The following is an 18186-nucleotide window of genomic DNA, read 5'->3' on the forward strand; positions in this document are numbered from 1 at the left end:
ATCCTCATCCTCGAGCTTAACATCGATATTCTCGAGATCATTAACTGCTTTGTTGAAATTTTCCAGCTGCTCCAATACACTTCTATCTTCGGTGTATCGATACGAATATAGTCGTTGGTTCATGAAAAGACGATTGGCAAGCGACTTAGTCATATACAATTCCTCACACCTCTAAAGAATTCCCAACACTGTGGTCTCCTTTGACACCTCTCGTTGCACCTTGTCACCGAGGATCAATACCACCACGATGTGTGCCTTAGCGAGAACCTCAGCTCGCTAGGCCTTCGCCTTCTCATCAAGAATTGACGGCTCATCGAAAACAAGTATCATCTACAGTCTCATAAAAATTGTAAATATATTATATATAAATTTAATATTTTAATATTATAATTACAATTTTTAAAATTTAGTACCTGCTTATTTTGAAGTCTAGTTCCGTCCCTGTCTGTAGTAATATCCCTTAACCAAAAGCTTTCCTTCACCGCTGATGTTAAGGCAATATACTCAGCTTCGGTCATTGATAGGGCCACCACATTCTGCATGCTCAACTTCCAGCTTACAGCCGCACCATACATAATAAAAATGTACCCAGACTGTGACTTTTGAGTATCCACATTTCCTGCAAAATCACTAGAACAAAATCCCACCAAAGCATCCTCTCCATTATAAGAGCTGCTCTTAAACAAGATACCAAGGTCTCCAACTCTTTTTACATACCTTAGAATCCATCTGAGAGCCAACTAATGATCCTTTCCATGATTGCTTATGTATTTGCTTGTTGAACTAATTGTTTGGGCTATGTCTGGCCTAGTCCCAATCATGGCATACATCACACTCCCCACAATGTTAGCATAGGAAATGCTCTGCATTTCTAGCATTTCTTCCTTGCTTTTTGGTGCCTGCTCCATGGATAATCTGAAGTACTGAGCTATAGGTATTGCAGTTGATTTTGTTGTCTCCATTCTGAATCTTTTTATGACTCTGGAAACATAGTCTCTTTGGTTCAGCCAAATCTCCTTTCTTTATCTGTTTCTCACAATGTTCATGCATAGAATTCGTTTAGCTCCACCTAAGTCCTTCATTTCAAAAGCCAAGTTCATGTCATCCTTGACTCTCTGAACTTCTGCCTTTGAAGCCCCCGCCACCAACATATCATCTACGTATAGTAGCAAATAAGCAACTGCCACTCCCTTTTTCCTTTTTATGTAGACACACTCATCATAGCTAGATCTTACAAAACCATTCTTGAGCACATAATCATCAAATTTCTTGTGCCACTGTCTACTGGCTTGCTTCAACCCATATATACTTTTCTTAAGTAGGCACACCTTGTTTTCCATTCCTGTTTTCACAAAACCCTTTGGCTGACACATAAAGATGATTTCCTCTTGATCCTCATGCAAGAATACCGTTTTAACATCCAATTTTTCTAATTCCCAGTCCAATTTAGCAACCACAACCAACAAAATCCTTATTCAAGTATGCTTAACAACTGGGGAGAATACCTCATTATAGTCCAATCCATGTTCTTGTGTGAATCCCCGGCCACCAGCCTTGCCTTAAACCTGATGTGTTCATTATCTGTTGACTCAATCTTCTTTTTGAAGAGCCATTTGCAGCTTACAAGCTTTCTGCCCTTCACCTTGTCCACCAAAATCCATGTACCATTCTTGATGAGAAAGTCTATTTCATCAATCATTCTCATCAAGAATTGCCTTCAGCCACTTATCTCTTTCTCTGCAATTCATTACTTCTTTATAAGATCCAGGCTCTGAGAATTCAATCTCTTCAACTACACATAGTGCAAAATATAACATGTCTGCAACTGCAAATCTGGGTGGAGACTTTACATTCTGCCTTCTGACTCTATCTCGTGCCAGTTGATAGTCACTGATTTCTGGTTATGGAGGATCATCTTATGTCTCCTCATCATCTGAGCTCATCACTACAACATCTTCAGATTCAACCTGCTTCATACTCTGACTTTCCAACTCCACATCAATACTTTTCTGTGAATGCTGGACCTTTTCTTCAGAATTTTTGAAAGGCATATCCTCCTCCACACAAGTAACATCTCTGCTCACAATCACTTTGCGATTCCCTGGCACTATGAACCAAAGTCTATAGCCCTTCACACCTTGTTGATCACCCAACATCACACACTTCTGAGCTCTTGCATCCAGCTTGGTCTGCTTGAGATATGCAAAAGCTTTGCAGCCAAAAGCCCTCAACTGAGTGTAGTCACCATAACTGCCATACCACCTCAAATTTGGTGTATCACCACCTATGCTAGAAGATGGGCATTTGTTGATCAGCTTTACTGCAGTAGCAACAGCCTCAACCCAAAATCTCTTCTCCATACCAGAAGCAATCAACATGCATCTACTCTCTCCATGATTGTTCTGTTGCCCCTCTCTGCAACTCTATTTTGTTAGGGATTCAAGGGAACAGTCATGTGCCTCTTAATTCCCTTGCTTGACCAAAATAGCTCCAACTCCTTTGATAGAAACTCTAGACCATTATCAGTCCTCAAGCACTTCATTATACAACCTTTTTCTTTCTCAACAATAGCAGACCAATCTTTGAATTTAGAGAAAGCTTCTGACTTTTCTTTGGGAATAAAAACCCAAAATTTTCTAGAGTAGTCATCTATTATTGTCATGTAATACCTCCCCCACCAGCAGATACAACTTGAGAAGGCCCCAACAAATCACTGTGCACATAATCTAGAGGTACCATAGAGGTATGTTTACCTTTCTGATATGACTGCTTTTTGGCCTTTCCAAGGATGCATTCTTCACAAGGATGGCCTCATCTATCATCACTGCCAGATATTACTTCTCTTCTCATCAATTCTTTGATGCTTCCTTCTGCAGGGTGCCCCAACCTCAGATGCTAGACCCCAATAGAATTTGCTTTCACAGTGTTCACTTGATCATCAGGTTTGATTGCCAATCTACAGATATAGTACATACTTCCATTCTTGTTCCCCTTCAGCATTACTATTCCATCTTACTTGATTTCCATAACTTCACTAGATGAATGGAAAGAACACCCTTTCCTCTCTAGCAATCCCAAGGATATCAAGTTTCTTTTCACTTCAGGAATGTATCTAACATCACTGAGGATTGCAGTTGAATAATCATCCAACCTGAATCTGATTTTACCAATCCCCTGAATTCGGCAGACTTGGTTATTGCCCAACACCACCGAGCCATTAGCTTCTGTGATTTCTTCTAACAAATCTATCCTCGGGCATATGTGGAGGCTGCAATCCGAGTCCAGAATCCATGAGTCCATAATTTGTTTATTTTAACAATAGGACAGTGTTTGTCAAGTCGATTATATGCCCGACTGATTTGAAGAGAGCATTATTTGCTCAACGAAAATAGTCGGCTCGGAAGGATGTTGAAAGGGCTTTTGCTGTCTTGCAATCCCACTGGGAAAACATTAAAGGTCCGACAAGAGGGTTGTTCCAATCATGTATTGTTGATAATATGTATGCATGTGCAATACTCTCCCCGTTCCTCTGTAGCTAAGTCGTATTCCTTTTTAGGTTGTCCCACTATAGCTGAGTCATTTCCTATTTTGGCAAAAAGCACCAACTTTTCTTCGGTCTTACTTTACTTTCTCTTATTTTAGTCTTTCTTCATCTCTCTACCTTTTTTTATTTTCCTGCTTTATTCTTCATTCACTTAACTCACTTTTAACATAATTTCTTAAATCCCTTACTGAAAAGAAACGTCTCTACTACAAAGGGACAGAGGGAGTACTTGTTCCCTCTCCGTCCACCAATAAACTTCTTATTTTGTCATTTTTGTCTGTCTATCAATAAACTTCTCATTTACTTTTTTACTACTTTTAGTGGACAGAGGGAGTATTTCATTACATGATAAAGTACTCGGAGAAACTACTTGGGGATAAGAAGAAGCTGGACCAGAGCTGGGGAGTAGCACGAAACAACCCTCACCAAGGCTTTTATTTTTCGATTTCAATTAAAATTTAATCATCTAATTGATTGGAGTATAATGCCCAACAAGCTTTTTTCGCCGCTCATAACCAGCTCCAAAAAGATCTGATCAAAGAAATTTGGACATAATATTTGTAATTTTTTGATATTTAAGTTTTAAATTATTGTATTTTATAATAATAATTTTTATTTTTCGATTTCAATTAAAATTTAATCATCTGAAAATGAGCCTTAAATTGGGATGCAGTTGTTGGACTGAGATGAGAAAAATTAACATGGCAGGTGGATAAATGGAATTGGGGCTGACATTTGGTGAATGGAAAAATTAAAATAATGAAATAAAGAAAGGGAAGTGGGTCAATACCTAACTGGAACATTAGTATGAAATTGAAAGGCAAGCAAGGTGGATCCACACAGTCATTCATTTTTAAACAAAGAAAGTGAGAGAGAGAGAGAAAAAAGAGAATTAAGAGAAACAGCACAAAAGCAAAACGACAACATTTCACAGCGCATAATGACAACAGAGGAGCCGCTGCAGCAGCAGTCTCAAACAATGTTTTGTATGCGAAAGAAGATGTCCGAGATGATCGAAACCTCAGACACCGACAGCCCCCTGCTCCACGACCAAGACATGACCACCTCCGCCCTCGCCGCCTTCCGCGCCAAGGAGGACGACATCGAGCGGAGGAGATCCGAGATTAGAGACAGAGTTCAAGCTCAGTTGACGCGCGTCGAGGAAGAAGCCAAGCGCCTTCATCTGATTCACGGAGTCAGTTTTTCAATTTTTTCTCTTTTTTTTTCAATTTTTAAAATAAGATGGAAAGGAATTATTGATTGACTGAGGATTCGGTAGGAGCTTGATTCTGTGACGGATCCGATGAGGAAGGAATTATCAGCGATATGCAAGAGGGTTGAAATTGTGAATCGAGATGTGAAATCGTTGGGAGTCACCTGTCAGAAGAAGGTGATTTTTTTATTTTTTATTTTTTATTCCAGATTTGGATTGAGGTTTTCTGTTGTGTGGTGTCATCTTCGAATATAATTTGAGTTTGTATTTTATAGGAAAAGGAGTATAAAGAATCGGTTGAGGCTTTCAATGAGAAAACCACAGAAAAGGGGCAACTCCTTGCCAAATTAGCAGAGGTAGAAGAAGAAGCTCCTACTTTATTTGAACATTTTTTCAGTGTTATTTTATTTATGTTTGTTTGTTGGATTTTTGTTGGGCAGTTGATGAATGAAAGCGAGAAATTGAGATCCACCAAATTAGAAGAGCTCTGCAAGAACATATAGAATCCAATAATCCCTTTTCTAGGATTTTGTTAAGGTTTCCATCTTGTTTGGTTGAGTGTTTGAAGATTGTTTTCTTTTTTTGTGATTAAGATTGATTTCTTCTTACTTTTGAATCTAATGGTGATCGTGATTGAAAAACTGTAGAAGCAAGATAGTTGTGCTGTTTGTATTTGATTTCAGTTTGGAGGATATTAATCGACATCAAATGCAACGGTCACCTCCTTTTACAAGAACATTTTTGAATTCAAAGTTTTTTAGAGGGCTACTTCCCCTAAAAATAGATATACTTGGTAGTTAAAATTTTACAGATATATATAAATTTCAATATTAATTGGTAAAGATTTGAATCTTTACTACTGTATAAGTTTGATAAAGTGGTAAAATGTGCGAAAAAAATTAGTTAAAATATTGTCATTGAATAATGAAACCTAGAGTAATGTATATAAAAATAAATATAAACTAATTTTGTGAAATAGACTTAAATGATTAAAAAATTATTTTTGAGGAACGAAAGTATTAAAACAGACGTATTAATAGTTGCTATATCGATCAAATGAACTACTCTTTATGCATAAATTACAAATGCAAATACAAGACAGTTTTCAATCCAGAACATGGAATTGGAAGGTAAGAGTTTAGGCTGAGAGTGAGAACTTATATGAACTGTAGCTCTCATTTCTCTCTTAATAGAAATAAATAATGTATGCTGATATTGTATTTTATGCGCAAGCAAAAGCGTTTTTTCGAGTTAATTTTTGGGTTAATTAAGCCCAATTGAAGAATTGGGCCTTGCTTTTTTATTTTTTGGGGGGCCTTGCTTTTTTATTTTTTTGGGGGCCTTGCTTTTATGTTGGGAATATTAGAAATTATTTAGGCCACAATTCCTGGACACGAAACATTGGGTTTAACTTGAACACTGCCTATTTCATAATTTAATTTAAAATGAGAATTCAAATAGATTTGATAATAATATGGCCATTTCGCATTTTGAGAGCCATGAGGTTGAATAAATTGGTTTTTGATGTTATGATATTTTGGTTTCTTATTTTAAACAGAAAAAGTCCATATGTTTTATATGCTGGTGCTTATGTGATGGTATTGTTTTTTTTCTTGAAAAAGAAGAAAAAACATAAAAAATATACTACCAAATCTTTGTAATTAATCTAGGAATAAGTAGCATATACATTGCATGTTATTCTATTTTGTCACATAATGGCTTAGTTGGTAGAGTGATCAATTACTATTTGAACTCAGTTATCGATTAAAAGTAGCTAGTGATGCAACAACTTGTCAATTGTCGTCATCTTTGATTTACAAATGTGTATGAAGTGAGAAGTTGTAACGAAATGAAGGTGCAAAAAACATGGATTTTAAAGATGGTAGTAGTAATAAAAATAAATGTAGCACATGGGAAAGACAGACATGGAGATGGGACCATGACTATGACTCTATGAGTATGAGCCTTAGAGCATCTCCAGTGGGCGGATGTCCCACTCGGACATTCACTAGGACATCCCAAAAACACCTCCTGCCACGTCGCTAGGACTTCCCATCCCACTGCCACGTCACTAGGACATTCCCTGCACAATCCGCCCTTCCCATCGTCCTTCCCACTAGAGTTTAAAAAAAATAATAATAATTACCGGACGTCCGACCCACTCCACAATGGCGAACGTCCACCCGCCCATCGCCCGCACGTCCGAGGACACCCGACGTCCTCACGGGACGTCCGTATCCGACCTTCGACGCCACAATGGCGGACGTCCCGGTTGCCCGTCGCGGACGTCCGACCGGACGTCCGCCATTAGAGATGCTCGGAAACTTATTTTTTGCTACAGAAAGTTGGTCGCCATTTACTTCTTTGCCATACTAGTCTTCCTTTAAAAACTGTCTGCTCCATTTTTTTCATATTATGTCTCATCATATACATCTATATATTGTACAATACATTATTATTATTACTATCATTATTACTATTATGCATGTCGTTTGTTGGTTGACGGAAGAATAAGCCCAGCAAAGAAATAATTACTTTCCCTAGTTTGATTGAATAGTTTAGTAGTATTATAGTACATTGATTGGTTTGTATGAATAAGATATGAAAATGAAAAAAGCCTATATTTTAAGTGAAGGGATAAGTATGTGGTCCTAAAATTTAGGTAAGGACATATATCAAAATTAATATGGGATTGAGGAGAGTAGATGGCACAGCTTGACATGTTTCTAAACTCTACGCAACTTCCTTTCTTTTGGATCTCATGAAAACCACAGCTCTGTCACGTGACAATTTCATCTTACTTTGCTTCCATTTCCTATTTTATTTTTGTGGAATATGGAGTACTCTATATAATAGTGATAGTATATGGGTATAATTAAGAAATGGAAATGGAAATGGAAATGGAAATGGAAATGGAAATGGAAATTGGTGTGGTTTTACTCCATTAATAGTAGGAAATATGGTGTTGAATTATTGTCTATGAGCAAATAAACACTTGGTATTAAATATTAATAGTTATTTTTTTATATAGTAACATGGGAAGAAGACCTATCATCATAAATTACTCTAACGCTCTTACCAAAACAAGATTCCAATCTTGGAATTATTATTACTAGTCTAGTGCACAAAATCATTAATTTTTCATGTTGAATCTCACTCACTCAATGTCCATGATTAAAAAGCGTGGATCTGAGTGTAACAAGAAGTAAACTACATATAGGTCACGGGATATATTGACTGTTCTCGACCAAGCCCACATTAAATACAATTACATTAGGAGTCAAATTACATAACTGGAGCTATGCAATTAAGACATCCATTAGAATTTTTGGGCTTCCACATGACTAATTTAATGTGTATGACTATCTTTCAGTTGCTCAATTAAAGTGATTTATTAAAGATTAAAATTTGGGCTAAAGTGTATTTATTTGTTATGGAAATAAATGTAGATAGCATATGAGATTTTCTATTTGATGAGGGACCGAATAGAAAATAAAGGGGTTTATATTTAATATAAATATAAGCTAGGGTTATGGTCCTCGACGTCAGAAGAACATTCGATATCTCTGTATTCTCTCGGCAGACTATTGTGAAGAATGTCTCTGATCGTTTGGAATATCCATAGTCGCTGCAAAGCAATTCCGCCTTTCAATTCGTTATGGATCAAGGTATACTTCCGCTCTACAGTTTATGCTCCTTCTCCGTCGTTCTTGGATAATCATCATAGATAGCTTTATGTAATTGTTCAATCATTTATTCCAACAAGTGGTATCAGAGCCCCTCTATTGATGATTCTCCTAGAATTGCAAAAGGAGAATTAGGATTTTTGTTATTGTAGTTAATGAATCCATAAATATTAGGGTTTATGTTTTATGGATTATTTTGACTGTTTTAAGGATGAATTGGCCGAGAATTGTATGATTATTCTTTATTTCCGTTTCACGGTTGTTTCATAATTATGGTAAAGATTTCATTGTTGATTAATAATTGTGATTTCAACTCACAGTTGTCTCGATTTGAATTTGAGCCCAATCATATATTGATGTTTTGTATAGTTTCAATTCATGAATGATAATTATTGTAAAGGAGTTGATCGAATTGATTATTCAATTCAAGGTCATGATTGTGCACGTATTTCAATACGCTTTTGGTAGTTTATTTGAAAAGTTCATTGTAAATTATCTTTGATGAATATACATGTATTGATTGAGAATTGAGGTTTGGAAACTACGCATAGCTAGACAAATTTGGATCTGAATCGGGAATACAGTTTCGCATGTGTTCGTTTATGCATTGATTCTGTTTCGTATTAGAATGTCGCAAACTGTATTCTTGTTCGGCGATGAAGGTTTTCTCTAATGCATGTTTTGGTGAATCTATAAATCTATGGTCTATGTTTTGTAGATTTAATTGGTTGTTATTTTGGGTGTTGATTTTGGCTGCATATGTTTCATTGGTTTCATTCTTGGGAAACATCAAAATTTAGATTTTGTCGATTTTAGTGAAAATCGAATTTGGCAAAATTATATGGAATCCCATTAGGAGTCAGCGATTTGCGATTTGCTGGGGAGCTATTGGGCTGGCCGTAAGGATTTAATGACTTGCTGAGTTTGCAAGGTATGCGAACCTAGTGCCTCGTTAGCTAGCCACTATGTTTCGGAAAGTTATTAACGACTCGCTTGTGAGCGTTTACATTCGGTTTTAAGTTTAATTTTTGAATTCAAATTTTCGGGTACATCTCATGTTCCTTATTTTCTACTAATGAGTGTGTATTTTAATGCGGATATTAGTCGGCCAAAAGGAAGATTAATATTTGGCACGAGATACGCATATACTTGTGGTAATAAATACGTGACAAATATTCAGTTTTCGTGTGAGTACTGTGATGTCAAAAGGTGGACGCTACTTAACATGATCTTATTGTCAGTGTTTAACTACTGTAAGGAGGTTGCCATTTACAAGTTCATATTACTGTCAAAAGACTTGATGTGGATGTTATGCTCGGAATCTCGTAATGTTTTACTAATGTTCAAAGTAGATTAATCGAAACATGACGTTGCAAAAGTAACATCTCTTGTCTAGACTTCTTTATTGCGAATGTTAGGACGGTATGTGTGTGTATTTTAAGTCGGCCAAAAGGAAAATTAATGTTTGGCACGAAATACATATATACCTGTGGTGATAAATTCGTGATAATTATTCAGTGTTCATGTGAGTAGTGTGATGCCAAAAGGTGGACACTACTTGACCAGATCTTATTGTCAGTATTTGATCACTACGATGAGATTACCAATTACAAGTTCATATTACTGTCAAAAGACTTGATATGGATGTTGTGCCGCTACCTCGAGATGTTACCTTCTTATTTGGATTTTAGAATGTGAGCATGACAACTATTTTGGTTTTGTTCTCTGTTCAATTATGATATCCGCTTTTGCAGTTTCTTCCAACATGAACAATATGTTAGTGTTGAATGGGTCAAATTTTAAGGATTGCAAAGATTATATTTTGATTGTTCTGTGTTGCATGGATCTGGTTACACGCTAAGGATTGAGCAACCTACTACTCCTAAGGACGGTAATACTTCTTGTTAAAGGAGAAACTACGAGAAGTAGGAATACTCGAATCATGTAAGTCTACTGATCATTGGGTTTAGCATCCCATAAGCCTTCCGAGGCACTGCATCTGAGTATATCACTAAGGCCAGTGAATACCTTGCCAAAATTAAGGAACGTTTTGTGAAAAACGTTAAGATTTAGACAAGCGTGCTTGATCTCAATAAAGTATACAAAGGCAAGGGCAACATAAGGGAGCACATTATGAAAATGTCTCACGTTGCTTCACTTAAGCTTCAATTCTAAAGACTTGTTTGTGCATTTGGTGTTGCACATTTGGTCCGTATCTGAAGAAATAAAGTAAAGGGCATTAAGAGAAAATTTATTGAGAATGTTGCTAAGGATATGGGTTCATCACAAAAGAAACAACATAAGGATAATGATAGTTGTTTCTTTTGTGGTAGACATGGATATAAAAAGAAGAGTTGTGACAAATATCACGCATGGTGTGCAAAGGAAGTTACAATTCTTGCTTCGGTCTGTTTTGAAGTTAATTTGGATTTAATCTCTAATGATATTTAGTGGGTAGATTCTGGTACTACAGCTCACATAAGGTTATCAATGCAAGGCTGTCTATGCTGCCGAAAGTCAATTGATGTTGAAAGATACATCTATATGGGATATGACAAATCAGTGGAAGTAGAGACTATTGGGCATTGTAGATTGTTATTAAATACTGTAATTATTCTAGTTTTGAAGGATACTTTATTGTACTGTCTTTAGACAGAATTTGGTTTCTATTTCTGCTTAGGACAAATTTGGTTTCTCTTGTTCATTCAGAAATAGTAAATTTCTTCCTTCACATAATTTTAATATGGTGGGCACTGTTTCCTTAAGTGCATATAACAATCTTTATATGCTCAACAATGTTACTTCATATTCAGAAGCTTTACATGTTGAATCAAAATGGGACTAAACAAATTAAATAATGAGAATTTGGTTAATTTATGGCACAAGTATTTAGGTCATATATCGAAATAAAGGATTGTGAGGCTTGTATCAGATAGTATATTGAATACACTTATCTTTTCAGATATTGATTTGTGGATTCAATGAATCGAAGGAAAGCAGACCAAACATAAGAAATTAGGTGCCGACAGAGGTACAGACGTCTTAGAATTGATATATACGGACATTTGTGGTTCATTTCCTTTGGTTTCATGGAATGGTCAACAATATTTATATCAAGTATAGACGACTGTTCTCATTATGGGTACCTATATTTAACCAATGAAAAGTTTGAGGTTCTAGACAAGTTCAAAATATTCATGGCTGATGTTGAGCTCCAACTCGACAAAGGCATTAAGAGAGTCAAATCTGGCACGTGGTGGCGAATACTACTATAGAAATGACTGCTCAGGTGAACAATGTCAAAGACCTTTTGTCCTCTATTCGGAAGAGTGATCGTCCCTTAGTACACCATGTCGGGATCGCACAAAATGAGTGGTGTAGCTGAAAGACTAAATAGAACTCTTAAAGATACATGAAGGAGTATGATTTATCATTCTTCTTTGTCACATTTGCTTTTGGGAGAGGCATTAAAGACTATAGCATATATATTCTCATTTGGTCATCCAGAAAAATTTAGAGATTTTTTAAATTTTATGATCCCACAAAAGGAACTAATTTGGGACGAGATATATAGTATTCTTTGAGGATGTTGAGTTTGGGGGGAAGAATGTATTAAGGAACATTACTTTTGAGGAGGAGTTTGTATAGACACCTACTACTGCTTCTAACAATGTTTAGGTATCAGTTACTATCATTGAAGAAGAAACAGATTAAGAACCTCAAGATGATAATGTTGTAAACATTCAATCTCATGTGGACGATGTCATTTAAAGTCAATCTCAACAACCTCAATTAAGACTCTCGTAAATGGTACCACAAATTTTATAAAGTAGTTCTTTCATTTGGATTCAGAAAGAATGCTATTGATAGTTGTGTGTATCACAAGTTCAGTGGGAGCAAATACATCTTCTTGGGAAATATTGCACAACACCAAGAATCACTCTCGAAGAAATTTGAGGTGAAAGATCTTGGGAGAACCTCTTTTGTATTTGAAATCGAAATAAATTGAGATAGCTCTCGAGATATTCTTCGGTTGTCACAAAAGGGATATATTGAAAAAGTGCCTAAAGTAATTGAGATGCATAATTGCAAGTAAAGAAATACCTCTATGACTAAGGGAGACAAACCTAGTCTCATTCAATGCCCTAAGATAAATCTTGAGACTTAGAAAATACAGAAGGTTCCATATGCTTCGGCGATTGGGAGCCTAATGTGTGCTCAAGTGTGTATTAGACCCAATTTGGTTTTAATTGTTTATATGTTGGGCAGATATCTCAATAACCTGACATTGATCATTAGGAAGCAGCAAAACGGGTTATGATATATTTATAGAGAACTAAGCATTACATGCTCACATACAGAAAATTAGATCATTTGGAGAGATCTTTAGGCATTTTGATTCTGATTTTTTTAGATGCCAATACAGTAAATGATCCATTTTAGGTTACGTGTGTCTGTTGGCTGTGGAGCCATTTCGTGGAGAAGTGCTGAGCAAACACTTGTAGCTACTTCTTCCATGACAATAGAATTCGTAACTTGTTTTGGGCATCTAGTTATTGAATATGACTGTGAAATTTTGTCAATAAGCTGCATATTGTTAAAGTATTGAAAGACCACTAAAGTTATGTTGTGACAATAACCCTGCAGTATTGTATTTCAAACTACAAGAGTTCTGCTATGTCATAGTTTCTTGGTTGTAAATTAAAGTTCAGAATGGACAAATACCTATAGAGCATGAGGGATAGCATTTGATACCAAATTCGTTCACTAAAGGACTAACACTCAAGGTCTTTCATGGGCATGTAGCCCAAATAGGTGTTATGTTGTTTAAGGGTACTTCCGTTCAGTGGGAGTAATTTTGGTTATTGCTCTATATTGTGTTTTAAACATGCAGTTATAAAACTCATGTTATTCTCTGCAGAAATAAAGTATTATGTTTTGTTCATTATTTGTGTTATTTGGTTTGGGTTTGATCTCATTAAGAATTTGGGAGGACCAGTTGGAAATAGGCATGTATGATCACCTTGCATGAAATTTTCATGCTACACTCCATAATTGATCTGTTGTTGATTATATTTGCATATGTGATTATTGATGGGTTTAATCATGAAAAAATATGGTGACTGCCTCTTTCGTCCTATGCCGGTATGGTTGATAATAAGATTGTTCGGGAATACACTATGTGATAGCACTTTTGAGCGCTCATTCGATTAATACACATTTATTTGGTGTCATGTGTTTCCCAAGTGGGAGATTGTTAGAATTTTTGGGTTTCCACATGACTAATTTAATGTGTATGATTATTTTTCAGTTGCCCAATTAAAGTGATCTATTAAAGATTAAAGTTTGGGCTAAAGTGTATTTATTTGTTATGGAAATAAATGTAGATACCATATGTGATTTTCTATTTGATGAGGGACCGAATAGAAAATAAAGGGGTTTATATTTAATATAAATATAAGCTAGGGTTATGGTCCCCAGACGTTAGAAGAACATTCGATATCTCTGTATTCTCTCGGCAGACTATTGCGAAGAATGTCTCTGATCGTTTGGAAGATCCATAATCGCTGCAAAGCAATTCCGCCTTTCAATTAGTTATGGATCAAGGTACGCTTCCGCTCTACAGTTTATGCTCCTTCTCCGTCGTTCTTGATTAATCATCATAGAAAGCTTTATGTAATTGTTCAATCATTTATTACAACAATCCAAACATCATGGATATTATGGCATATGTACTTAAACAACCAGTTGCAATTCAAACAAATAGTTTTTTTCATTTAAAGATCTGTACTTAAAAAAACATGTGGTCCATATGTATATACAAAAGGTTAATGCAGATGGGAATAATATCAGATTTTTGGAAGTCTCTTATGCTTTGATCATTTTTACAGTTTACTTATGCATTGGGGTTGAGGAATAATCAAATTTAGAGAAAATCCCACTCTGGTTTTTGCATGATAAAATCAAGATACATTAAAATGAGAATAATGACAGCTCAGCTCAAATAAGTGTCATTATGGAGTTTGTGAAGAAACAAAATTGAAAAACATAGTAGTATAAAAATGCAGCAATAAAAATTACTCATAAAATTAGAATTTAGAATTTATAATTATACAAAGTAGCAGCGGCAAACAAAGAAGAATGATTTTTATTTTCAATCTTCAAAAAACAGATAACCTTACAACATGGAGTAAACCTATATATTCCAATCTACACATCTTCACGCTGAAACTACACAAACACAAATTGCAACGAAAAATAAAATAAAATAAAAAATAAATTGAATTAAGCTCCTATTCCCTTTTTCACGAGTATTGAACAACCAAAATTTATTTGCACCCCCAAAATAAAAAAAAAAAATTACTAGTTCCCCAAAATAAAAATCACAAATTCTTACAAGCGAAGATGAAGAATGAAAAATCATGCTTATCCTGATCTTTCCGCATCATCTTCTCCTCCAGCCATAATCTGCTATCCATCCCGCTCCTAGTCCTGAACATAAACACCGCGTATCCCGGGCCCGAGCCTGAGCCTGAGCCCGGACTGCAAAACCAGTCGTACACATCCCACATCAAATCCACCAGCAACCCGTCGAGAAAAATCGTCTGATTCCCTCTGAAATTCCACTGCAGCCTCTTCACCCTTATCACCGTCTTCTTATCAATAAACACCGACAGCACCGGCTGCTCCCCGCCGCCGCCGCATTGGATCACGATCTCGTGCGGCGCGCCGCCCTCGTGGAATCGGGCCTTTGTGGAGTACAGCGTGTTGCCGGAGAAGTGCTCCTGCCGCGAGACGAGGGAGAATTGGGCGATTCGAGCCCCCGATTTGAGTCTCCTGAAGTAGGCCTCCGGCGCCGCGTCGCCGAGGATGGGGCCGAGCTCGGAGTCGAGGGCGATGAAGAGGTAGAAGCCGTCGATTGGCTCCGGGCCGGAGTCGTAGCGGGCGGCGGAGAGATCGTAGAAGATCTCGATTGCGGTGGTGTGGAAATCGAGGGTTTTGGCGCCCTTGAGCTTGCGGAAAATTCGGGAATTGGTGGTGAGTTTGAAGAGGGCGGGGGTGGACTGGTCGTCGCCGAAGGAGATGGTGAGGCCCTGCGAGAGGGTGTTCCGGGTCCAGGTCAGTGTCACCGGAATCTGCTTGTGGTTGGAGAGGGTTGTTTTGTAGAGAGAGGTGACGGCATTTTGAACGGAAGGGGTTAGGTTTGGGGAAATGCAGGAATTCGCTGAGTAGGTGGAGCACGATGTATCGGAAATCTGAACTGCGTATTCGCTGAAGCAAGATGTTAAGTCTCTCATTTGTGAGGTCAGAGAAGGAGAATGGTAATGATTCTGGCAATTTGATCACACACTCTCTCTTCTAAACTGAGACGGAATTACTTTATTTCGTGACAGATCATCCAGGTCACAGATATCCGAATTTTAGATGGCAAGAGAAAGTAAACTGTGTACGCATATATATAAACAAAATTGCAGGGGTGATTAGCAAAATTGATCAAGACGAATATCTAGAATGGCAAAAACATTTATTATTGTGATGGGATAATTCATATTTAAATCATTCATTATTAATATGATTTTTATTAATAATTTATTAACCAAATCTTATTAATATATTATTTTTTTATTAATAAAAATAGTTATTGTATTTTAATTTAGTGTATAAATATAAAATTAAAAATTTTGATATTTTTCGAACACATGAAAGGTTGTTAAAAATCATATCCACATCATTCATGAATCATTTTTATTACCAACTTTACTTTCCTGTAAAGCTATCAAGTTTCAACCATCATTTTCCCAAGAATTATTTTCGTTATTAACTAGTACTGTATTAACTTTACTTTCTTGTCCCTTCGGGGACATCCGATAAAATTAACTATACTTTCTTGTCAATCAAGCATGTTAGTACTACTATATTCACTTTATTGCCTTATTCTATACTCCATCCGTCCCACTACAAGTGATGGATTTCTTTTGGACACGAGAATTAAAAAAATGATATACTATATGGAATTAAAGTGGAGAGAGTAAAAGAGAAGAAAAAGTAAGAGAGATAAAGAGAGAATAAAGTAAGAGATTATTAAATTTTTAGCTAAAAAAGAAAAATGATCACTTGTGATGGGACAACTCAAAATTGAAAGTTGATTACTTGTGATGGAATGGAGAAGTACCATTTTTTACCTTTTTACTTTGTCTCACTTTATTTAATTAAGTGAGATATGTCAAAATGTATCATTTAGACTGAACATTTTAAAAAGGAAAATATGTCAATTATAATAGTGAGGGAGTATTTTATTAACGAAGTGTTTGGTCGTTATGGCATTATTAATCATCATTGTCCAGTTTGCTATATTTGTACATCAAGTGCTCAAATTAGTATCCTAATATAGTGGTTCGGAAAAGTTTCGTCGATTTGTTTAATAAATAAATCCTGTTCAGATATAAGCATGTCAAAGGAGCAATATGCACATAAATACACAAGAATTTCTAAAATACGAGTAGAATTTACTTTTTTTCTCTATAGCAAAAGCAATTGATATTGGGTACAAATGAGGCGACCAATATGAATTCAAATGTGGCTCGTAATAATTCTTAAAAAAAATTATTTTAGTGATTTAATAAAATATCTTACACATATTGTTATGTTCATTTTATTGGGGTCACATTATCATTTCTATAATTAGTAAAATGGGCAAGACAACTCATATAATGATCTCATTAGTCATGTTGAACTATGTTATGGGACCCCATTAGTTTTGTTAATTACTCCTTTATCTATAATTTTTGTGGCCAGACAAAGTCGCAAATGATTATATGGACTTGGTGAAAGGTCAGCGCAGATTAGGTAACTCTATTTTCGTGAATGTTAGTTAAAATCCCATTTTGTGAAATGGAGCTAACAAAGTGCTAGAAAATACGCATTTTTCGTGCCTAAAACTTTCTTACTTCTTGCTTAAAAACGTGTCAAGAAAAATAAATACTAACTAAATTTCACATAGTCCAAAATGAGAAGACATAAATATTGCCAGTGTGATTATATGCACTCGAATTATTTGAACAAACGTTCAAGCAATAACGGCCACATTATAATCATTTTATATAAACGCATTTATAGAGGGATACACGTAATGGAACCAACCAACGAATAAAAACAAATTGAATCAATTGAATGATGCGATTTGTCTCTATAAATAAATTAATTAAATAGGGGGTGTGCCCACTAATTAGATTGACCTCAATATTTTTCTATATAAATTTACTCATTATTTAGTTGAAGTGTTATTTTAATTAGGTTTTTGGAAGTATTCAACTAATATTTGGGTTCGAATTATTTAATATTCCATATACCATCGAGCTCAGGGGATTTAGTTCCGTTATCTGAAGTCTGAACTTCTGAAGCCGATATCAAATATTTGATCTAAATATTTTTCATATCAATTTGCATAAAAACTATTGTTTCAAAAAATTATATACTAGTCTGTAACAAATCTGTATACACGTGAAGGCGACGAACGAAAAGGTGTGTTTAGTACTATGATAAAAGGCTTTCTAATAAGAGCATCCACAATAGCGCCTATCGCACCGCTTAGCCGAGCGCCGGCGCTAGGCGGTGCGCTAGGCGATTTATTGCAACCGCCTAGCGGTTTCCGGATTAAAAAACCGCCTAGCGCTCGGCGGTTCCGTGGCGCTAGGCGGTGCGCTGGGCGATCCGCTCGGCGCTATTGCAGCGTCCGGATCGCC

At 36.2% G+C, this 18186-nt stretch overlaps 4 protein-coding genes across 4 annotated transcripts; 1 reads left to right on the plus strand and 3 right to left on the minus strand.

Moving 5' to 3' along the window:
- Window positions 1-276: 276 nt before the first annotated feature.
- LOC121774000 (secreted RxLR effector protein 161-like) lies at window positions 277-962 on the minus strand. Its single transcript, XM_042170923.1, has 3 exons — window positions 829-962; window positions 414-729; window positions 277-330 (listed from the first exon to the last, which is right to left on the minus strand). The coding sequence occupies exons 1-3, from the start codon at window positions 960-962 to the stop codon at window positions 277-279; spliced, it is 504 nt and encodes a 167-aa protein (XP_042026857.1).
- A 954-nt stretch (window positions 963-1916) lies between these two features.
- Window positions 1917-2378, minus strand: LOC121774011 (uncharacterized mitochondrial protein AtMg00710-like). Its single transcript, XM_042170932.1, has one exon. It carries the CDS (start codon window positions 2376-2378, stop codon window positions 1917-1919), a length of 462 nt encoding a protein of 153 aa, XP_042026866.1.
- Window positions 2379-4373: 1995 nt separating this feature from the next.
- Window positions 4374-5493, plus strand: LOC121767990. Its single transcript, XM_042164324.1, has 4 exons — window positions 4374-4739; window positions 4824-4934; window positions 5033-5113; window positions 5198-5493. Exons 1-4 carry the CDS (start codon window positions 4485-4487, stop codon window positions 5258-5260), a joined length of 510 nt encoding a protein of 169 aa, XP_042020258.1. The 5' UTR covers window positions 4374-4484; the 3' UTR covers window positions 5261-5493.
- A 9080-nt stretch (window positions 5494-14573) lies between these two features.
- LOC121764060 lies at window positions 14574-15957 on the minus strand. Its single transcript, XM_042160152.1, has one exon. It carries the CDS (start codon window positions 15739-15741, stop codon window positions 14827-14829), a length of 915 nt encoding a protein of 304 aa, XP_042016086.1. The 5' UTR covers window positions 15742-15957; the 3' UTR covers window positions 14574-14826.
- Between the last annotated feature and the right edge of the window lie 2229 nt (window positions 15958-18186).

This window comes from Salvia splendens, chromosome 2, assembly GCF_004379255.2.
Source record: "Salvia splendens isolate huo1 chromosome 2, SspV2, whole genome shotgun sequence".
Classification (NCBI taxonomy): domain Eukaryota; kingdom Viridiplantae; phylum Streptophyta; class Magnoliopsida; order Lamiales; family Lamiaceae; genus Salvia; species Salvia splendens.

What these genes read in the sequence shown, in the direction of transcription:
- LOC121764060 (XM_042160152.1), bottom strand. Translation starts at nt 15,741, where the DNA reads ATGAGAGACTTAACATCTTGCTTCAGCGAATACGCAGTTCAGATTTCC.
- LOC121774000 (XM_042170923.1), bottom strand. Translation starts at nt 962, where the DNA reads ATGGAGACAACAAAATCAACTGCAATACCTATAGCTCAGTACTTCAGA. An exon ending in AACATTGTGGGGAGTGTGAT is followed by an intron (nt 730 to 828) that starts GTATGCCATGAT and finishes GTTGGCTCTCAG; the next exon opens with ATGGATTCTAAGGTATGTAA. An exon ending in CTAGACTTCAAAATAAGCAG is followed by an intron (nt 331 to 413) that starts GTACTAAATTTT and finishes ATGAGACTGTAG; the next exon opens with ATGATACTTGTTTTCGATGA.
- LOC121767990 (XM_042164324.1), top strand. Translation starts at nt 4,485, where the DNA reads ATGACAACAGAGGAGCCGCTGCAGCAGCAGTCTCAAACAATGTTTTGT. An exon ending in GAGTCACCTGTCAGAAGAAG is followed by an intron (nt 4,935 to 5,032) that starts GTGATTTTTTTA and finishes TGTATTTTATAG; the next exon opens with GAAAAGGAGTATAAAGAATC. An exon ending in TCCTTGCCAAATTAGCAGAG is followed by an intron (nt 5,114 to 5,197) that starts GTAGAAGAAGAA and finishes TTTGTTGGGCAG; the next exon opens with TTGATGAATGAAAGCGAGAA.
- LOC121774011 (XM_042170932.1), bottom strand. Translation starts at nt 2,378, where the DNA reads ATGTTGATTGCTTCTGGTATGGAGAAGAGATTTTGGGTTGAGGCTGTT.